This window comes from Martes martes (assembly GCF_963455335.1).
Source record: "Martes martes genome assembly, chromosome: 8".
In the NCBI taxonomy this organism is placed as follows: Eukaryota; Metazoa; Chordata; class Mammalia; order Carnivora; family Mustelidae; genus Martes; species Martes martes.
Genome location: NC_137895.1, coordinates 43,307,764 through 43,329,779, shown reverse-complemented (window position 1 = coordinate 43,329,779; position 22,016 = coordinate 43,307,764). Strand labels below are relative to the sequence as shown.

The window sequence follows — 22,016 nt, the reverse complement described above, 5'->3', positions numbered from 1 at the left end:
CAACCTCAACATTTTACTAGAGTATCTCCCTGAAGTTCCTAAGACAGTCAGAAAGGATTTCCTCGGTACTTTCTCCAAAGAGAACACCACCTTTCAATTTATATTGCTACTTATTTCACTTTTAAGGCTGAACATTGGTAACTGATATCAGAAGCAATGATCAGGATATAGAGAGCTAGATGAACCTTCTCTTGAAAGTTTATGTGTATTAAGGTTTCAAAGGGTTGATGTGTATATTTCCTTATGGATCAATTTTTAACTCACGGAGAAAATGATTTTTTTTTTTTAAATAGTGAGTCAAGTCATGACAGGCTAAGTAATGATGCCTAAGATCAGAGTCCTATTTTCACAAATTATTTTCATTTTTAAAAATTCTCAAAGTCTGCTCACTTTAGCAGCATAGATACTAAAAATTTCTAAGAGAACAGTTTTCAAAACAGAAGTAAAACACTAAAATTTGGAGTGGAAGCTGAAGGTTAATAAAATACTTGAAAATTCATGATTGTAACGAATCTTCCTTCTAAGAGAAGAAATGTGAGCCTACAGAGAGCTGTTAGCATTTTCAATAGTAGCCAATGAACTATACAGTCCGACATGTACTTATTTGATAAAGTGATTTATTCCTTAAAAATATTTTAATATCTCATTTTCTCAGTTTCTCATAAACACAAAATCAAATAGTAAACGTTTTTGGACATATGCCTGCTTTAAAAAAAAAATACATACATTTTAATATACCTTTAACCCCAGTATAACTATTCAGTATTCCCCATATATATTCAACTCTTTTCAGATATACTCTTTTACTGCAACTTTGAAACAGAAGTAAATTTCTCATCTCTCAAACAATTACATCTACACTATTCAAAATGAAAAAAAAAAAAATAAGGCAAATAGATATAATTGATGCACTAAAAGATCATAGAATAATATAGAGGCAATAATATCAATGACACCTATACATACTTCACACATTTTGCCTGCCTGATTCATATGTTAGAGTATAAAAATAAGAGAAAGAAGTTGAAAAACTTAATTCCATATAGTTTTAATTATTCATTTACTCATGCCTTTAGGGATTATGTCCAGGTATTGCTCTAGGTGCTAAAGATATAGCAGTTACTAAGACAAAGTGCCTAACGTACAGTACTTATATTCTAATGAGGAAAATAAGAGATAAATATATAAACAAATAATATAGTTGCAGATAGAAACTGGATATATAAAGAAATTAAATAAAATAAGGTGAGAGCAAGTAAGGATACAGAAAATGGTAAAGAGGTGATTCTCAATATTCTCATTGAGACCTCTAATGAGATAGTTGAAAAGAAACCTGACTATTTGGAAAGAGAGAACTGTGTAAAGTTGTGGGTGAAAATTATTTCATACTAAGTGTGTAACTAGTTTAAACAGTCTGAGATGAGGAAAAGCTTGTCAAGGAAGAGTAAAAAGGCCGTTATTGATGGAGCATATCGGGTGGTCAGAGAAGGGAGTCAATGATCAGATTATACATTGTAGGTCTAAATAAGGAGCTGGAATTTTGTACTAAATATTTAGGAAAAATATTAGAGTTTTAAGAGTCAGTGTGTGTGTGTGTATCTACATTAGATCAAATGAACTATAGAGGGGAAAGAGTCTAAGCAGAGTTACCAGTTAGGGAGCTACTGTCACAAATGAGCTGGGACATGATGGTGGCATGGTAATGATGACATAGTCATGATAGTGGTAGTGGTTCAGGAAGTGAAGAGTGATGTAATTTGGGATGTATTTTTATTTTCAAGTCTAAGGGATGCCAAATTACCAAATGGAGATGTCATGCAGGCAGACAGACATTCAAGTCTGGAACTGAGTGTAGTGTGAGTGGAACTCAAGATCTAACTTAGGAAATTGTTGAACAAAAGAGATTCTTACTCTAAGTCTTTTAAACACATACATAACGGGGTTCCTGGGTGCCTCAGTCAGTTGAGCATCTGTCTGCCTTTGGCTCAGGTCATGATTCCAGAGTACTGGGATCGAGTCCCACATTGGGGTCCTACCTTGGTGGAAAGCCTGCTTCTCCCTCTCCCTTTGCCTGCCACTCCACCTGCTTGTGCATGCTCTCTCACGTGCATATTCTCTCTCTCTCTCTCTGTGCCAAATAAATATATTTAAAAATCTTTCAGAAAAATAAAAAAATAAACACATTTGTAAGAGTTGAATATATTCTTAAATACATAAGTATGAGGTATTTAGAGAGGAAAAATACAACCCCTATTTAATAGGAACTCTCCTGAGTTTAAACAAAAAAGTTTTATTAAATTCCAGAACAGTACATCAGAGTAAGTGCACATGTGTTTATGTGTTTACTAAATATGGGGAACTATTTCATTTGAGTATCTCTGGGACACATTCCATTTCTTCTGTTGGTGATTGATGCTTTTCTATTTATACTATATTGACATTAATTTATTTTGCTTTCATGCTTCCTTATACTTCTTCAAGTAACATTACATCTTGCCACAAATTTTAAGAGTTGCTTATTTTATTATTTTGTAGACATAAGTTCATTTCCCCACTGAGGGTCAATACCAAAAATATCTAGCTCCTTTGATACACATATTTTTAATGAAATAATGTAAATGTAAGTTCAACAAACCTATTTGTATAGGAAAAGCCAGTAGCTTTTCTCCCAAACATTTCACCTTCTTCTACTAGATTAAAAAGGTGTTAAAAAGATTACTAAAGATTGGGGCGCCTGGGTGGCTCAGTGGGTTAAAGCCTCTCCCTTCAGCTCGGGTCATGATCCCGGGGTCCTGGGATCGAGCCCCGTGTCGGGCTCTCTGCTCAGTGGGGAGCCTGTTTCCCTGGCTCGCTCTCTGCCTGCCTCTCTGCCTACTTGTGATCTCTGTTTGTCGAATAAGTAAATAAAATCTTAAAAAAAAAAAAAAGGAAAAGATTACTAAAGATTAAGGGAAGGGAAATTAAGTAAGAGAGATTTTTGACCCATGGACATAATTGGAAATGACTCCATTCAATCCCTACCAGACATTCCTCTCAATAGAAAAGAATCAAAGTCCATCAGAAAAAATCTTGGTACTGACACCTATATGAAGAAAGCATTATACACAGATGTTTTTAGAAATTTGTACAAAACATTTGTCAAAATATTTTTTGTAAAAAATTTCCCAATTTAACTTAAACATGTATATAAGGATATTGCTTTGTGTACACTCTAATAATTTAAGATATGTGCCATTCTATCACTTAAGCCAACATCTATAGTATTTTTTTTAGTCTCATATGAAGACTATTGTTTATCAGGTAACCGTTACCAGACAATCAATCTTTATTTAGAAAGCTGTTTTTATTCACATCACATCTTAAAGGCTGTGGAATAAAAGGCATAAAAATACCAATGACAGATAAAACAGAGAAAATTACTCTGAACAAACTCTTCTAGAATAGTGTGGTGCATATAAATTATGAAAACACTAAAACTTGATCAAAAAAGGAGGTCTTTAACTTTCATTTAAATGCATGAACAGATGTGGCAGACCTAATGTCAATGGATAAATGGCCCCAAAATGTGGAATGTAAGAACAAGATGTCTGAATGTTTTTAAACTCATGCCAGGCATGGCTGGATTTCTCCAACAATAAATGAGTCAAAAACCTAGGGTGCATATAGGGCAGTTTTCTGTCAAGTTTTATAGGACCTTGGCCACCAAAGGCCTTAGCTAGGTCTATGAAAAGAATGATTTTCACTTGAAAACTAATTTATTCTTTTCCATCACCTATGCATATGAAAACAAGCTGAACCTCAGTTCAAAAATAAATACTATGTAAGTCTATTTGGAATTATGCTTCTAATTTATTATTATAAACTTTATTCTTATAGCTAAAACACTGTAAAAATCTGTAACTCTGTTACCTCAACAGTTCCTTTAGTTTGATCCAATTGTGTAAGTGCACACATTTATGTATTGTATTTCTGGTAAAATTTTGAGGTTTTGTCAATCTAGTTAGATGTTTTAAAATATACAAGAAGCTTGAATTCTATGGAAACAGATATCATGGTGGCATTTGTTCTCACAAATATACAAGGGTTAGCAGGACAGTCTCCAAAAACTGAAATATCATAGGTGTTTTTCTTAAGATTTTATTTATTTGTTTGACAGAGAGAGAGAGAGGGAGAGAGAGAGAACAAGCAGGGGAAGAAGCAGAGGGAGAGGCGGAAGCAGGCTCTCCACTGAGCAGGGAGCCTGATGCAGGATTGATCCCATGACCCTGAGATCAAGACCTGAGCCAAAGGCAGGTGCTTAACTGACTGATCCACCCAGGTGCCCCAGAAAGGTTGTGTTTTAAAAGACAATTTACTTTATGAACTAATAAAATGTTAACTGTCATTTCCTCAACCAATAATCTATTTCCAATTTACAATCTCCAAATACCATAGAGAAGAATAGTTTCACATGTTTCAAAGTTAATAAAGTCATTTTTAAAGCAATAAATAAGATAAATAAATAAATAAAATAAAATTGGAAGACTTACAAACTTTATATAACAACAATTATATTTTGTAGGACAACATATTAATTGTGTGTTTAGAGCTATTGATTATATAATCTTGAATGTGGATAACAACTGAAAATCTTATAAAGCTTTATATCTTATGAGGTACTTTTTATTTAAATAATCTATTTCATTTTATCCGTCATTCTTTGAGGTTTTTATTGTAACTCAAACAAAGCCTATAAATTTCACTCCTATGTATTTACTATAATTGTTTCTTTTCCCTCCTTTTCATTTTTTTTGTATTAGTTCATGAGTTTATGAACCTGAACTACAAATAATCTATGAGTTACCTTCCTGACTGTAGTTTTGTAACATTCTGCTTCATTCTCCCCACTGATGCCAAAGAGACTTCCTAATATAGTATCTCTGAAAAAGGTCTTTGGTGATCATAAATTGTTTTCCAGTCTCTCCTCCATCCCATCCCCAGCTTCTAACCACTGTTTCCTTCACTCTAGCTTTTAGGAATAACTTAACAGATAATAATACAATATGTCATTTCATACCTCTATATTCTTAATCATGCTTTTCTCTCTCCCTAAATGTTCTTCACTCCACCTGTATCTGACAAGAAATAGTACTCTTTCAAGTCCTAAATAAAGGGTCAAATTCCCACAAAGTTTTCCCTTCTCTGCACACATTACTGACCACTCTATTTTGGCTATGTCCACTGAATTCTATGGATATTTTTATCATGGGTCTCATGTTTATGTTTATCTGTCTACCTCAACTAAGTAGCTCCTGAAAGAGGGACTGGACTCCTTTATCATTGTACCTCAAGTTCCCAACACAAAAGAAAAATACTTTCAATATTTGTTAAATATAAGAATAAGTGATTGAGGGGCGCCTGGGTGGCTCAGTGGGTTAAGCCTCTGCCTTCGGCTTGGGTCATGATCCCAGCGTCCTGGGATCGAGCCCCACATCGGGCTCTCTGCTCAGCGGGGAGCCTGCTTCCTCCTCTCTCTCTGCCTGCCTCTCTGCCTACTTGTGATCTGTCTGTCAAAAAAGTAAATAAAAAATTAAAAAAAAAAGAATAAGTGATTGAAAATCAAGATTATTTGTATTCAAAGACTAGATTTCTCCTACATCATGTATATATAAATATATTATGTTTACTGAATACTTACATAATGCCCAACATGTTTTTAAGCAATTTACATTTTATTTTACATTCACAATTCCTTATGAAGATAGCACTATTTTAGTGTCCATTCTACAGACCATTTAACTACCTCTGAGGTGTTAATCATCTAGGGTTGCACAAACAGTAAATGACCCAGAGTCTAACTTCAGAGACCCTGGATTTAACTGCCATGTATGCTTTTATAACAAAAGTGAATATGGGAAAAGTTATAAATGAATGACACCAGAATGTAGGTGTAAGGGATTTACTCTTTTGAAACCTTAAATCAAGGAGTTATTGGTGTCAAATCAGAAACCAACAAGATCACTCCCACCTTTCTTACTTTTCTAATCTTCTTCCATGTTATTGTTCCCTACGCCCCAACATCTACATTATACAATGATATTTGTATAGCATTATAATGGACTCTGGGAAGGGAAAAATCAGTTTTAAAAAATGTGTATATCTTTGTCAATTTGCAAACTGCTTAACTCAAGCCTGAAAATCTTAAGCTGACTTGTCTCCCCTGCAATACCAAGTGTAAAAAGGTACAGTGCCAAAAGATAAACATTATTTCAAGTGCAAGAAGAAAAGTTTTTAAAAATTTTTTCTCTTAGCTCATCTTGATATTGAAGGTTGTTTTTTTTTTTTTTTCTTAATTCCGTGTTGTAACTTATTTATGTACGTAGGATTTATGGGAGCAAGTGTTTTGGGCTTTTAAAAAAAAAGGTGTCTTGTTATTTTCTTCAAACACCCAAAGAAAAATTGATAAGAACCAGAGGCAAGCATATAAAAGTATATCTGCAGAAACACCTTCCTGAATTAAAAATAAATAAAAAGGGTAGGCAAATGAAGGAAAAACTACAAAACAAATTAACTCCAGGAGGCTGATGCCTGATCTAGAGAAGGATGGCAAGAGCATTTATGTTTGACCAGAAGAGGATTTCACTGCACCTTGAAATATCAAGGGCACATGCCACTTGCATGTTTGAAGAGAAAGCTTTTTATAAAGGCCAACATATTAATTTATATATGAAAGTTTGATATTTTGTGTGGGATTCAGACAGGCTACTTCTTAGAGAAAAACAGTTAACATAAAATACACTAAATCTTTTTGTCCTTCTATTTATTTTTGTTTCTTGTCATTAATATCTAACCCTCACTATATCAAGAAAATTGTCATCATTATTTGTCATCTGGGTCCAGGGCACCTGCTAAAAAATAACTTTTTGTCATTTAATAAATAATTCATTGAGGTAAAAATAGTGGAAAACGGCTATGTCAGAAATTTTAAAATAATTTAAACATTACAAACTTTCTTGTAACAAATAAATTTTGGCACATAAACATCATAAAAGATGAAAAATATGTCACACCTCTCTTTGCAAAAATAGAATACTACTCCAGGTTCTTGCTGCAAAGCATTGCCCAATGAGGTCTTCCCTATTTAATGACTAGCTGGATGAAATTACCATATTTCCCTTTGTTCTTGGAAATATATTCCTCACTTAACAGATTCTAGAAAATTCAGCTAGATACTGTCATCTGAAGACTCACTGTCTCGTTGTCTGAGATTCCGCTTACATGACCTATTTTATATCCATGATCCATTTCACCATCATTAGAGTACTGCTATCTGTCCCTTTGGTATTATCTTCTGATTCTTGTAATAATTATTAAACATCTTTCTCCATCAACTTTCTTCTCTATGCCATTAAAAACAGAAAATGAAAAATTCTGAATTCTCAATTGTGTTCAATAAAAGCTAAAAGCAAACTATAGAGATAGTATCTCCAGCCTTCTCTTATACCTTCTTAAAAGATGATGCAATATTTTGGGTAACAGGTTAGTAAAAGTGAAAGATAGTAATTATTTCACGATTATTCTATCCTTCTAACAGGACCATAGCCTAGGTAAACTTTTCCTTAAAAGGCTAGGGTAAATAATTTAGGCTTAGGAGTTATATGGTCTCCACTGCAACTACTCAGTTCTGCCATGGAAGCAAAATCAGCCATGGACAGTATATAAATTTAATGTAGTTGTGTTCCAAAACAAGTGTATTTACAAAAAGAGGCAATGACCTTGTTTTTGCCCCTGGTTGATACACCTCGGAGTGACTAGATGATTTCATCATTCTTCTGTTTTCTTATTAATCTTGCCTTTTAAACATAATTGATCATTATTAATGAAACAGTTCTTCTAATGATGAAATAGAAAATTTTTCCAGATATAGAAAAAGTAAGATCACCAAGATCCTATAATGTAGCTTAGATTTAAAGAATGTCCAGTGAATTCAAATTCAAATAATTAAATTTTCACTTTGTTCTTTGAGGAGTCTTCAGAAAAATACATGATTTATGGAATACCAATTTTACTAGTAGTTGATGATACTCAAAAATAAGGTTTAATTCTAAAACTTGGTATAGTAGATTATGATGCTGTATTAGGTATTAAGGATGTTTTATGTACATGTCATTGTGCTAAATCCCAGTGATGGTACACTTATTTATGTTTGTATTTTTCTATAAAATAAAAGATCTAGGCACCTAGAACAAGTATAAACCACACAAGTCAAGAAATGAGAAAAATGTTTGAGGGCTATGTTAAGGATGTACTCACAATTGACAAAAATTTAATAGCAGTGGGGACTGGCAAAAAAAAAAAAAGAGTGGCAAAAGTAGATATTAGTGTTAATAAAGAGTGAAAATTGGTAAAGTTAGGGTAAAATAATGGAAAAATGATGCTTTAGGACATATTTTAAAAGTGATGCTGGAAGGTTAATTAATAATCTCTGAGAATGGGGACAAATCAAGGGTCAAAATTCCTTTGAGAATTGAAAAATTGAAAAGCAGTTTCAGATAAACGAAGGAAAAGAAGAGGTAATACCACAGGGGGTTAAGTCCAGAAAGGAAAACTAAGGTTAATTTAAAAAATGTAATTAATCTGTGAAAGACTCAGAGATACCCTCACATTACTGCCTAAATTTGTTCTTATGTTTACACTTACCAAGATTTTCACAAGAAAATTAATCTCTCACTTGGTGGGAATTGCCAGATGCCTGTCTGTGGAATACGAGAAGTAAAAGCATCCCACCCACCAATTTAACAGCTTGACTTAAGAAAATATGAGACAGCTCTTGATGGGAGAAGACAAACAAAAACAAACCTAATGGACATTCATCAAATTAGACAAGAAGTATGTTCAATTAATTACATGAAAACTTCTTTATAACTTGAATGCAAGGAACTACAGAAAAAGAATACAAGAAACATTGAAAGAAATTTAATTTTGCACTGAAGAATTTAAAACCAATTTGGTGAAAATCTCTAATACTTTTTAGGCAGTAAGAACTTTGATATGAAGATTTAATTCTCAAAAATCTCTCAAAATCCATTTCTAAATTAAGTTTAAGATCTCTCTGTGGAATGTATAGCTTGCTAATCTGAAAAATGTTCCTTTTGAAGGTAAAGCTTTAAAAAAATTTTAAATTAAAAATTAAAATTAAAAAAATTAAACTACATCATGTAAAAGTGTGGAGCTTCATTTTATTAATAATTAATATCCATTTTTTAGCACTTTATGGATAAGCAGAGTGCTTAAGCTATATCATATGTCTTTGGCCATTGGTAAATGCTACATTGGCAGTAAGATTTTTATGTGATACATATTAATGTCAACTCTAAAAGCAGTTTTACAAAATGCATTATAGGGAATAGTCATTACTGATGGTTTTGCAATACTAAAGTAAATATTGGAGACATTGGGCAACAGAGAGGAAATTAGGAGTCAGAATCTCTGACATCCTAGTTCTGCCACCAATTAGTTGGACAATTCATTTAACATCTCTGGCCTTTGTTTCTTTATCAGAACTGAACTTATTATTTTAGTTTCCCCCTCTTTCTATTAGACTAGTTAAGTTAAAAAAAAAAAAATGCCATGGATTTTTCTCAGTGAATCCTATGTTCAGCTGTTCCTGGTTTACTCTGAAGTGTACTAGCAAATGAAAGTCTTGTTTTGCTAATCAGGACAGGTCCAACCAGCAGTTTCCATGTCATGATAAAAACCTTGAGGATTAGAGGCGCCTGGGTGGTACAGTCAGTTAAGCATCTGCCTTTGGCTCAGGTCATGATCCTGGGGTCCTGGGATTGAGCCCTAAATCAGGCTCCCTGCTCAGCGGGGAGTTTTCCTTTCCCTCTGCTTCTCCCCCTCAGCTTGTCCTCTCTCTCACTCACTCTCTCAAATAAATAAATAAATCTTAAAAAAGAAAGAAAGAAAGAAAGAACGAACGAACAAACGTACGTTGAGGATTACTTTCTAAAAATTATAGTGCTTGGCAAAACTAGAATTAGCAAGATCAAGCTCTCCTAAAGTACATGGGTGAACAGGAGAGGAAAAGGAATCAATATTACTGTCATCAAATATGTTTAAAAATGAACATAATAGAAGTTCTAAAAGGCATTTGTATCCAAAAGAAACCTGAGTTGTTGGCATTGTAACTTACTCTAGTAGATGGGTTTTCTTAAAAATCATCTTCATTTTCAAGCAACATTGCTGCAGCAAGCATCTTGCCTGATCTACTAAGAAAAATCTTTACCATAATTTAGGTTTTTATTAGAGAAATTGCATGTCTTTAAAAATATTTTTATTAGAATGAGATTGAATGTCTTTGAACTTATGTATATCATTGTTTTATTTTCAAATTAAAAGAGACTACATAGACATGACAAGTAAATGCAACATGTAATCCTGGATTGGCTCCAGGAAAAAAAGTTAGAAATGACATTATTAAAACATTTGGCAATATTTTAATATGGATCGTATATTAGACGATAGTGTTAGTTAATTCCTAAACTACTCAAAATTCTAAATTTGATCATCGTATTGTGATAATATAACAGAATGAATGTCTTTTGTCCAAATATAAGATAAACATATACTATGTACACTCTTTCATGCAGAGAGGGTCCAGCAACAATACACATATGTGGCTTATAACCTATATATGAATATGAAATGTATGAAATGGCTTATAACCTACAAGGCATTGTGATAAATACTTTTTTTTGTGATAAATACTTTTTAAATGCTTTTTAGAACATATTTCTATACATACAAATATATGGAACTAATTCCAGACAGCCTCTGGAGCCCTTCTGTAGATCAAATTGGTTCTGAGCAATTGATATATAGACAGGGCAACTGTTTACAAGAGACTATGGATGCTAAGTACTAAAATTTTTATTTGTATACTAAAGTACTTACTAACTATAGTTAGCTCAGGATTACAGTGTTTCTCTCTTTAGAAGATGATGAGCCAGAGTTGTCATAAATGCCAAAATCAACTAAGTCACCTTGATTTCACAGTTTAGTAGGGCAGATAAAAATCGTAAATTTATTTTAGACATTGCAATTTTAGCATGACACCCTTATCTAATATCAAACTGTGGCATCTCAGTATCTCATGCAAGGCATGATAATCAGTTTTTAAATGCAAATCCTGAAAAATAGATTTCAGCAAAGAATGAATTTGAAACTCTAAGCTGGCCATGCCTGAGGGGACATGTGAGTGTTTACTGTTGAGTTATGACACACACAAATTTTTCTTAGCAAACTATTGACAAGAAAGCATAATACTACATAGCTTATTTCTGACATGAATCATCGTCCAATGAAAGTAAGAAGACTATATGGCTAAATGGTGCCTCCCTCTATGACTTACTATTCACTTATTTTTTAAATACTTGGGTAAGTAAAGAAAAACAAGGGAAATTTAAATGAATATTTTAAAGTAGAAGTGAATTTCATAGGGGTCAAATAATTACAAAAATTAAAATTTCCAACTAAAAATGAACATCTACAAATAACGCCTTCAGATATTTGGAAAGATAATTACAACCCCCAGCTGATATTCAGTAGATGAGTAATTTTCCTAACCCTAAAGGTGCTTCAAGATGTCCTGGGTGGTAGAACAGATTGTTTTGTGATAAGAAAACCCTCAGTCACCCAGTTGAGGATCTAACATTTGAACTTTAGAGGCCGATATAAAACAATTTACTTGACCCTTAACTTGAAGAAAACTATTTTCTCAGATTCTTCAATTCATGGAAATTCAGGTTTTTAAAAGAAACATTCAGAAAACATGAGTCCCACTGTCTTTACAAATCGGAATTCACCTTCTTGCCCGAAGTCACCTGATAAATTAGTGGCAGAAATAGGACAGCAACCAGTCTTTTGGCTCCCAGCTCTATTCCTGATGCACTCTGCTATCTCACTCTTCCATTTTATGTGAACACAAAAAATGTGTGACTGTTAAAAAAAAATAGTTGTTCTATGGATTTTCAGTCTTCAGTAAAAACCACTAGATAATAATTTAAAACGTATTCCTCTTTGAAAGAACAGATCTCTCAGTGTGTATATTACAACTGAATGGGAAGGAAATAGTCAAAGATAATTAAAATTTCACATTAAATTCCTTATACTTACCTTAATTTGTACACTAAATACTTTAAGCCTAAGTGATCTTCTTTGAAGATCACTTATTTATGAATCCCCAATACTTGCTTTGTATTGAAAAAATGGTTTAGATAATTGACAGTATCTATTTTATTTTATCTCATTTTTATTCCAAAGGCTTAAATATCTTGAACCCTATTAATTGCAATAGAACTAAGGAGTTACTTCTAACTTCTTTTTGTGGCATGGCATTGATTTAACATAAAGACTTTCAGTACATTTCAATAAGTAAAGCAGTCTAGTTAAATGAAATAAGTAGAAGAGAGATAACAAGGTGATGATGAACATCTAAGCAAATTTTCAACATCATGATAGTGTTCCTATTCTGAGAGTAAATATGATAAAATATTAACAGGAAATCTAAACCTAGCCAAGGTCCTGATTATTTGAATTTCAATTAATATGATGATCTGCTTGTATATATGTTGAAGTAAATTTTATTGATGACCCTTCATTAAATAAATTGAGGATTTCAGTTCCAACTCTCACAACATAAGGAGGATTTAAGGTGCCAAGAAACAATCTCTTATTCTTTTCTGTCAAAATTTTAAAAAAAGGTTCTCATGTCAATTTTACCAGAACAAATTATATGGGAGCCAACTACCATGAAAAACACTTGTTTACTATCAAGCCCTTTAATTCCTTGCTACTCAAAGTGGTCGATAAACAAGCAGCATTAAAGTATGTTAGAAATGCAGAAACCCAGGCCCACTTGAGACCTAAAGAACTGTAATCTGCATTTTAAAAGAATCTCTGAATGTTTTATATGCACATTAAGGTTTAAGAAGCATTGCTTTAAATTTGATTTGCAGAAGGTGTGAGCTAGGAGTGAGTGGAAGCAATTCTATTTACATCTGTATTTTCTTCCCTAACTAAATACTATTTGTTAGATACTTTGTGAAGACTTACATATTCATTGTCATGTTTAAATCCCACAACAAACCTACTGATGAGAACTGTCACTGCATTAGGAAAACAGATTTACAGAAGTTAAGTAGACAGGGCAAGGTCACACAGATAGTAACTGGTAGGAGGCAGTTTGACTCAAGATCTTGTACACTTAATCATTATATTTTATGGCTTATCATATGGCTATTACTTTCATTACTTATGGCTGTTACTATCACTTCTTTTATTAAAATGCTTCGGAGATATTAATGCTGTGTCTTTTCTAAAATGTATTCCAAATCCAAAAATTAGCAACCAAGAAATCACTTATCAACCTTTTATAGATAATTTAGAAGGTTTACCCTAAAACACAAAAGGTGCTGCCCCCCATACATGTCAATTTATGTCAAAATATGATACCAATTTTTGAATGGAGAACATATAAATTATACAAACATTCCAGTGGGGGGAAGAAATTTTGCCCTATGTATATATATAAAATTATCATTATGAATCTTAAATAGACTAGGCTGTCAAAATCCTTTTATCTGCCAATTTGTGATTTTTAAGGTGATAAAATATATAATCAAAAGACTTGGATAGGAGGGCACCTGGGTGGCTCAATCAGTTAAGCATTTTCCTTCAGCTCAGTTCATGGTCCCAGAGTCCCCGAATCCAGGCTCACATTGCTTCAGTCTCCCTGCTCAATGGGGATTCTGCTTCTCCTTCTCAGTCAACCCCTCCACCCCCACCCCCACCCTACTCATGCTGTTTCTCATGCTCGCTCACTCTCTTAAATACATAAAATCCTTTAAAAAAAAAAAAAAGAAAGAAAATTTGATGGGTACAACTACTGGTTAATTGCTCATACTCCAAATAAGTGTAACTGGTACTTAACCCTCTAATCATAAAAATATGCAGGGAGATAATAAGAATGAATTATAAAACTTGTTAGGAGTATTCTGAAAATAAATATTAGAAAATACTTACTTGTATCTGCCTGGAAATATGTATGTCTATGTTTTTCTTTATTCTGGGAAAGAATTTATATGATGAGATATATAGATATAGATATATACATACTTTTTTTTTACATTTTTCTTTCTTTAGTTACAGCTATTTTTTGATAAATTATTAAAAACACGAGGCTACTCTATTTCAGGGGTGGTGGCAGGGACCAAAAAACTAGCCAAAAGTGAAGGAAATACTGTAGTGTTTTTATTATAATATATTCTAGTCCATGACTAACATCATTAAAACAGCTGACATTAACTGAATGCTTGCTTACATGTAAGGCACTGTCACATGAGGATTTTTTACAGCATCATTTCATCTTAACCATGAAACAGAGACTAGATTTATTCAGATGAAGAAATAGGGAACTGTAAAATAGTGGACCTAGGATTTAAACTCAGGTAGACAGGATCTAGTCTCACATTCAAGCTGCATAATTTTAGGAAAAGCTTCCTTTATGTCCCAGTATATTTAACATATTTCACATTTCCTCCCTAATAGAGAATGTACGTATAAATTTCTCTTTGCATTATTTTAGAAATGTAAATGATGATCTACTTATGATCACTCTGACTTAATGGACTTATAAATGAGATAAACGCCTTAGGTTCATGGGATCAGTATACGTGAATTATGTCTTTAGTGCCTAGTTCTTCATTAAAAAAAAAAAAAGACTGAAAGAAAAACTATATTGTAATTTGTTGCCTTGCACCATCTAGTGGATTTAAACGACAAGCGCGGCAGTACTATAAATGATTACAAGTCAATCATATAAGTCAAATTTTCAAACGTATCCGGAGAAATGTTCTTAAAATCGTATTTTGGATCATACCACAAATGTGCACGGCATTATTCGTCATTTTCATGAGGAAATCAATTATGTGTGATGAATTCATTCGTGAATGTTTTAACTTACAAGTAAAACAACATAAAATAGCATCCTTGCAATTCTTTTACTTTAGAGAAAACGAAAGTCAGCTCCGTTTAGTTCTTTCCAATCGTTTTCATAAATTGTGAGAACTCCCAGGAAGCTGCGCGGAGGGCTAAGCACCGGGAGTCTGCGCGGAGCCAATGCGCAGGCGTTCTGAGAAGCGGAAGTTGGGAGGCGGGGTCAAGCCCGGACCTAGGAGCGGAAGAGGCCGGGGTTGCTGGCTGAAGCGCGGAGACCGTTTGGCGGCGAGTCCCGGGCCAGCCCGAGCTCAAAGTCCCAGTCCCCGGGAGACGCCAGGAGAAACTGAAGGACTTGGGATTCCGGAGCAGTCGCCGCTGGCTGCTGCTGCCGTTCTGCCTCTGCACCGCGGACGCCTCCGCCCCCGCCGCCTGAGGACGCGGCCCTGACAGGCCTCTAGGCCTAGGCGCGGCCCGAGGAGCCCGACGTGTTGCTGCTGGTGCTGCTGTGAGTAATACGAGCGCCCTCTCCACAGTCGTTTACAAATTAAAATGGAGGAAATTTCGTTGGCTAACCTGGATACTAACAAGCTAGAGGCCATCGCTCAGGAGATATACGTAGACCTAATAGAGGATTCTTGTTTGGGCTTCTGCTTTGAGGTGCACCGGGCAGTCAAGTGTGGCTACTTCTACCTGGAGTTCGCAGAAACTGGTAGCGTGAAGGATTTTGGCATTCAGCCAGTGGAAGATAAAGGAGCATGCCGCCTCCCGCTTTGCTCCCTTCCTGGAGAATCCGGGAATGGGCCTGATCAGCAGCTGCAACGCTCACCCCCAGAATTCCAGTAGCTGCAACATGAGAGAGTCAGAGAGTGACCAGGACAATAACGCAGACCGGTCCTGTGGTTTGGAGAAGTTAGGTATCTAAGTAGAAAAAGAAAAAAGAAAAAAAAAAAAAGAAGAAAGAAAAAAAAAAAGAAAGAAATCAAACAAAAGTCCCACTTCCCATTGAACATCCTAGCCTTTAAACACCCAAAGTGGAGAATTTAGAAATTCGTATCCTTTTATAAGTATGTTACCTGGAATCAGCTTTGAAACCCTGGGCAGGAGGAGCTGTGCATCCTGTGCTCCATGCCATGCAGGTCGATCTCTACACCAGGAAGTGCACAAGATCCCTGTACTGTCCCCAGTGCACAGGTGAGCAGCTGTGTGCCCAGCGTATAAATCCTTTGGTTCCTCAGCCTTTCTCTCTGCCTGATGTCAAGGGCTTTCTGGATAACTGACAGTTTGGACAAAGCTGATGGTCAGGCCTTAATCATTGGGCCTCAGTGGGACTGCTCCTCTGATCTCTGAACCTCTGATTTGGACTTCTCCAAGACAGATGAAAGTCAGGTATGAGATCTGGATATTAACAGTTCCAATTTGGGAAAACCAAGAAAAAGAATTACAACTGAATCTGGTAGGGGAAGCTCTGTGATCTTGCCTCCAACAAGAAGAAAAGGTCAAAGCTACCAGTTTCCCAAAGGTCCAGCATGTACAGTGACTTGAACGGACTTGGGGACAAGGGCTAACCTTTTGCTGAACAGAGCCCTTTGTCTTGCACCCCACCCGGTGGCATAGGCTTATTAAATGGACAACTTGGTTATCCAGGCAGGCTGAGGATGTCGTTATGATCCCTTGAGGAGGTAGCAGGGGCTTCTGCAACTATGCACGATCTCTTAAACTGCAAGATTCATATCTGGATATATTATGCTGTGAACCGCAGTTTGGTGGGGCAGTCATTTTCTTACTCTGAGTTACTAGCTACCTAGCCAGTCCATGTGTCTGACTTGGTCATTATGCCAGGTCGCTACCTGCCTCCTATGCCAGGGGTAGACCTGAATCATAGAAGAGCATAATGGCTGGGCAGGAGACTGTGATTGAAAGCTGAGCCCAGAGGGGACCTCTTTCAGCTGCCCTCGATGTTAATGGGTTAGTACTAGGAGCCAAGGAGCAAGCCTGGGTCGTCTCATTTGACTGCAGTATCCTATTGAATGCCCCTGTTCTTGGTTTGGGCAGTCAAAGCTCTGTTATGGTAAACATCTAGACTGTCACCACCTCTGCCCCTCAGGAGGGGCAGCCCCTTCCATTCAGTCTCTTTTGGATATTCTTGACAACAAGAGCTGTCTTTCTGTTGTCAGAAGTCAGGAATGGGATAGGCAAGGATGGGAAATGTGAGCCACATATCAAAACTACCCTCCACTTTACTCCCTGATTGAGGGTTTATATGAAGTGTAGAGGGGTGAGAACCCCAAAGTGAGCGGGAACGGTGCTGCTTTATTTGAAATGTTTTCTTACCTCATTCTGTGCCCCAGTAAGGGTCCCAGCCTCATCCGTCTGGCTTGGCCCCATGTTCCTACTGTCCCCTGCTCCACTGCCTATCTGGTGTAGCTCACGACCCCAGGTGCTGCCTGGTACCCTGCTTTCACACTGACCAGTTTCAGTTCATCTCTCTTGATGCTCCTGCTTTTTAAGCCTGCCCAGTTTCCCTGTCCTTGGCTTCTTTCAAGTTTTTCTGTTTTTTCCCCCCCTCATTCTTTTAGGAGATCCAGGAAGAATTTTCTGGTGGGTTCCTCTGTTGGGATTAAGATGGGAAGAGAACATAATTTTTTGTGTATGAAAGGCAGTGTCATGCCTAAGCATTTTCCTATAGGACTGACTGCCTTGCTAGATGCCTTCCTGCTGTGTCTTACTTCATAAGGAGTTACATCTTCCCACCTCCACTTGGATACTGCCTCTTAGGACCTAAGCAGACCAGTAAAGGCTGACTAACGTAGTGGGTCCTGATCTATTTTCTCTAACCCTTGCTGTGCATGTATCCTTCCTTATCCCAGAAGGAACTCTGGACTGTATGGGCTGATTGTGTTACATATAGACATTAAGGGAACCATAGTGATAAGGCCTCAAGACTGTCTATTATTCCATTCTCCCCTAGAATTGTCCTGGTCAGGGTTGAGGTATAGTTACAGATTGGTCTTCAAGAACTGTGCTGACTTTTTAGAAAGTTAAAGGTTGGTAAGAACTAAAACAATATTGGGTTATCTGCCCTTGACTTTATAGACATCTCCTTCTAAGGGGATGCAGAGGGAAAGGAGGGTCTAAGTGAAACTCTGGCCTGCTTCCAAATAATGTCCTGGAAGCAGGCTGAAGGTAAGGTCATGGTCCACTCTTCCATCAGAAAGGGAGCTCTGATTATGACATTATTGTTTCCTTTCTGGCCATTCTCTTGGTTAGAGGAGGAAGAAGTGGAAAGTAATTTTGAAAAATCGTTGGTTCATATTACCTCCCTCTTGGTTATTGTTTTTCTTTTTTGCCCTCCCATTATTAGGGCAGTAGCCCTCGGCCTGTCCTGGATGGGTATGAGGTGGGCTAGGTCCAACAGGTACCCTGAGGAGACAGTCTAACTCCTTTCTTTTCTGGGGAGTAAATGCTCCCTATCATGTAGTAGACAGTGGTTAGGAACTCTCCCTTTCCCTACCTATCTTCCCTCTAACAGCAGAATTCCTGTCCTTCCTTCCTCAATTAAGTATATTGATCACCCTGTAATTCTATTATGTATCTGAGTGTGTGTGCGTGTATAGGGGGAAGGGGTTCTTTACAAATTTTTGTGGTTTGTGGCTTTTTCTTCCATACATTAGTTCCCACCACCGCATGTCCAGGGGCCATTGCCTGGCATTATCGCATGCTGGGATCATTGGGGAAGTGTAGTGAAGCTCACCACTGTCCTTTGTTTTGGAGATTATTATTTTTGCATAAGTAGTCCATCCTATACAGATTGCTAACTAACTGTGTATTCCCCTTGCCCCTATGGCTGCTGGTGTAAATAAACTGCATCTCCCCATTGGTAAACAGTACTAATAAAATTTTAAAAAATGACTTTATTTAGACTCTGTATGTTCCATCTTTTAAGATTGTACATGTTTTTCAGGTATTGACATAGTAAAATAAATGTTGAATTGCTGTTGAATCATAGTCACTTTCTCCTGAATGGGAGTTTTATCAAAGTAGAGGAACTTTTGCCCAACTTTATTTCTCCATTTAGTCTACAAATTTAGCTTTCTGCAGCATCCAGTGAAAAATAAAATAGGTGGTAAAATAAATATAATCCAAGCCTGTTGCTAAGTCCACTGTAAAAGCTACTTCTATTTAAGTGGAACTCAAGATACCTTAGTATATACATTTTACCACTTTTTTAGGCTAATATCCTTGCTCTCAAAAGACAAATGATTCAAAAAAAACAAAAAACAAAAAAGAAAATGAATGGTTCATAGCAGAAAATGAGTTGACCTTTCTAAAAGTAATTTTTTCCCAATACTTTTCATTTTTCTTTTACTCTAACTCTAGATCTTTCAGTTTGTCTTAGAGTAATTCTGAGAAATTTTTATTCCTTTGAATTCCTAATCCAGAGCTGGAGCACTTACTTATCTTAGAAATTGTATGTGTTGTTTAGTGCTGTTCATAATCACTTATTTGCTAAATGATCTAGTTTAAAGAAATAGTCCCAAATTGGAAATAATATTTAGATGAATAAAAATTATCATAAAAATGGGGCCATCGGAAAAAAACATCTCAATACGATAAATACCTCAGGGATGTTACAGACCTGTACCGTGGTATTGAGCGACCTAACATTTAAATGCCACTGCAGCAAATACTTTTGTATGCTATTTTGTATGTTTCGATTCGAATTAATGTATTTGGTGCCAATCTAGTTTTCTGAAATGAGTTATTTGCAAGATCTTCTCAATGCTTTACCGGATCCATTTGAGTGCAGGAATTTTAAGATTCTTTCTTTTCATGTTTTCAAACTAATGATCTTTATATTTATTTATTTATTTATTTATTTATTTTTAAAGATTTTATTTATTTGACAGAGATCACAAGTAGGCAGAGAGGCAGGCAGAGAGAGAGAGGAGGAAGCAGGCTCCCTGCTGAGCAGAGAGCCCTATGTGGGGCTCGATCCCAGGACCCTGGGATCATGACCCGAGCCGAAGGCAGAGGCTTTAACCCACTGAGCCACCCAGGCGCCCCTAATGATCTTTATATTTAAAAAGAAAAAATCATGTACCTGTCAGCTCCCTGGATACTGCATTTTAACTACAGCATGTAGCATGAGGTCAGGAACCTAATTGTTACTTGATGTTGAGGAAAATAAAGACCCCCAAAATAAAGTATGCTCTGTAGTTAAAGATTCCAGAAGAGCTTTCTTCGCACACGGTAATAATACAATAACGCCTTCCACTGGGACCTATCTGAGGTACTTTAAAGTGTTTCTATAATTTTTTTTAAAGTATTTTATAAAATGAAGAGAAAATGTGCTAAAATCACAACATTTTTATTTTATTTAAAATACCCTTTCACATTAGTCTTCAAAAGTTACCATGGTTAGTGACTTACTGGTACTCAGTTCAGCTAGAGGTAACTTGTAACATCAGACTAAAAGTTTCACTCTGCTGTGGCGGATGCAAGCTGTTTAATTCTCGTTCATGTTCCAAAAGATGCCCATGATGCTTTGGACAATAACATTTATTATAAATGATGCACTTGTTCAAAAAGATAACTGCAGATAAACCCGTAAATTCTTGGGTGCATTTTCCCCCTAATTTTTTTCAAAAAAAAATTTTTTTTCAAAGATTTTATTTATTTATTTGATAGAGATTCCAACTAGTCAGAGAGGCAGGCAGGGAGAGAGAGGAGGAAGCAGGCTCCCTGCTGAGCAGAGAGTCCGACGCGAGGCTCGATCCCAGGACCCTGAGACCATGACCTGAGCCAAAGGCAGAGGCTATTTAATCCACTGAGCCACCCAGGCGCCCCTCAAAATGTTTTTTAAAATGTTTTCAGTCGTATGTTACTTGAGCCTTATTGGACATACGTGAGCTGAAAAAGGAAATAACTAAATTCATTTTAGAGATGAGAAAATATGTTCAACAGCAGTGATTTATACATAGATCAAAAACAAAAACACAGAAGCAATAGAAGCAAAAATAGAATTCTGATGCTAAGCCAATGCTTCTTATTGAAGCAGTAGAATTTTTAAACTAATAAAGGACCAAAAAATAACAGTTAAAGCATAATGAAAAAATTGAGATGCTATTGAAAACTTAAAGGCAGTGAATTTGAAAACATCGAAAAAAAAACATTTAAAAGTAAAATTTGTCTTCAATGAATGAATACATCTAGAATTTAACTAATCCCATCTCTACCCAGATATACACAGAAAAACACTAGGTGTTTAGAATTTTATAGACAATACAGCATAAAACAAATGATTGTAAGCTAAGTGTATTATGAAGATAGATGAAGAAAATGAAGATGTTAGCAAACCCCAGTTCCTTTAAAATATCAAAAATAAACATTATCACAACTTAGGTTAATCCAGGAAGGAAAGATTTTGACTCAGAAAATCATCACGGGGGGGTGGGGGGGCTGGGGGGCTCAGTGGGTTAAAGCCTCTGCCTTCTGCTCGGGTCATGGTCTCAGGGTCCTGGGATTTAGCCCCATGTTGGGCTCTCCGCTCAGCAGGGAGCCTGCTTACCTTCCTCTCTCTCTCTGCCTGCTTCTCTGCCTACTTGTGGTCTCTGTGTCAAATAAATAAATAAAAATCTTAAAAAAAAAAAAATCATCACCATTGGAGAAAAGCAATGTGAAAATTTCAACAGATACAGAAAAATAGTTTTAAAATTCAACATCAATTACTGATTTAAAAATACTTATTAGTCAATAGAAACAAGGGCTAAAAAAAGTTTTCATACAATAATAAAGAATATTAAAAATCCATAGGTACTTTAACAGTGAATACTTAGAAGGGTTCTCATTAAAAGTAGGAATGAAAGAAACTTCTCATTCTCAGTTGATTTCTGAACAGATAATTTTATAGAATCTCTGAACATACCTCTGGAAGTAATGATAGAGTACAGTAAAGGTGCTGGATATTAAGATTAATATCCAAAATCAGTAATAGAAATTTTTTTTAAAAGATTTTATTTATTTGAGAGAGAATGAAT

The 22,016-nt window shown here is 35.7% G+C and overlaps 1 protein-coding gene across 1 annotated transcript; it reads left to right on the top strand.

Annotated features, from left to right (window-relative positions):
* The first annotated feature begins 15,213 nt into the window (after positions 1-15,213).
* On the top strand, positions 15,214-18,888 carry ATXN7L3B (ataxin 7 like 3B). The gene has a single exon (XM_080811700.1). It carries the CDS (start codon positions 15,529-15,531, stop codon positions 15,820-15,822), a length of 294 nt encoding a protein of 97 aa, XP_080667826.1. The 5' UTR covers positions 15,214-15,528; the 3' UTR covers positions 15,823-18,888.
* Positions 18,889-22,016: the final 3,128 nt, after the last annotated feature.

Coding starts and splice junctions, on each gene's coding strand:
- ATXN7L3B (XM_080811700.1), top strand. CDS start 15,529: ATGGAGGAAATTTCGTTGGCTAACCTGGATACTAACAAGCTAGAGGCC.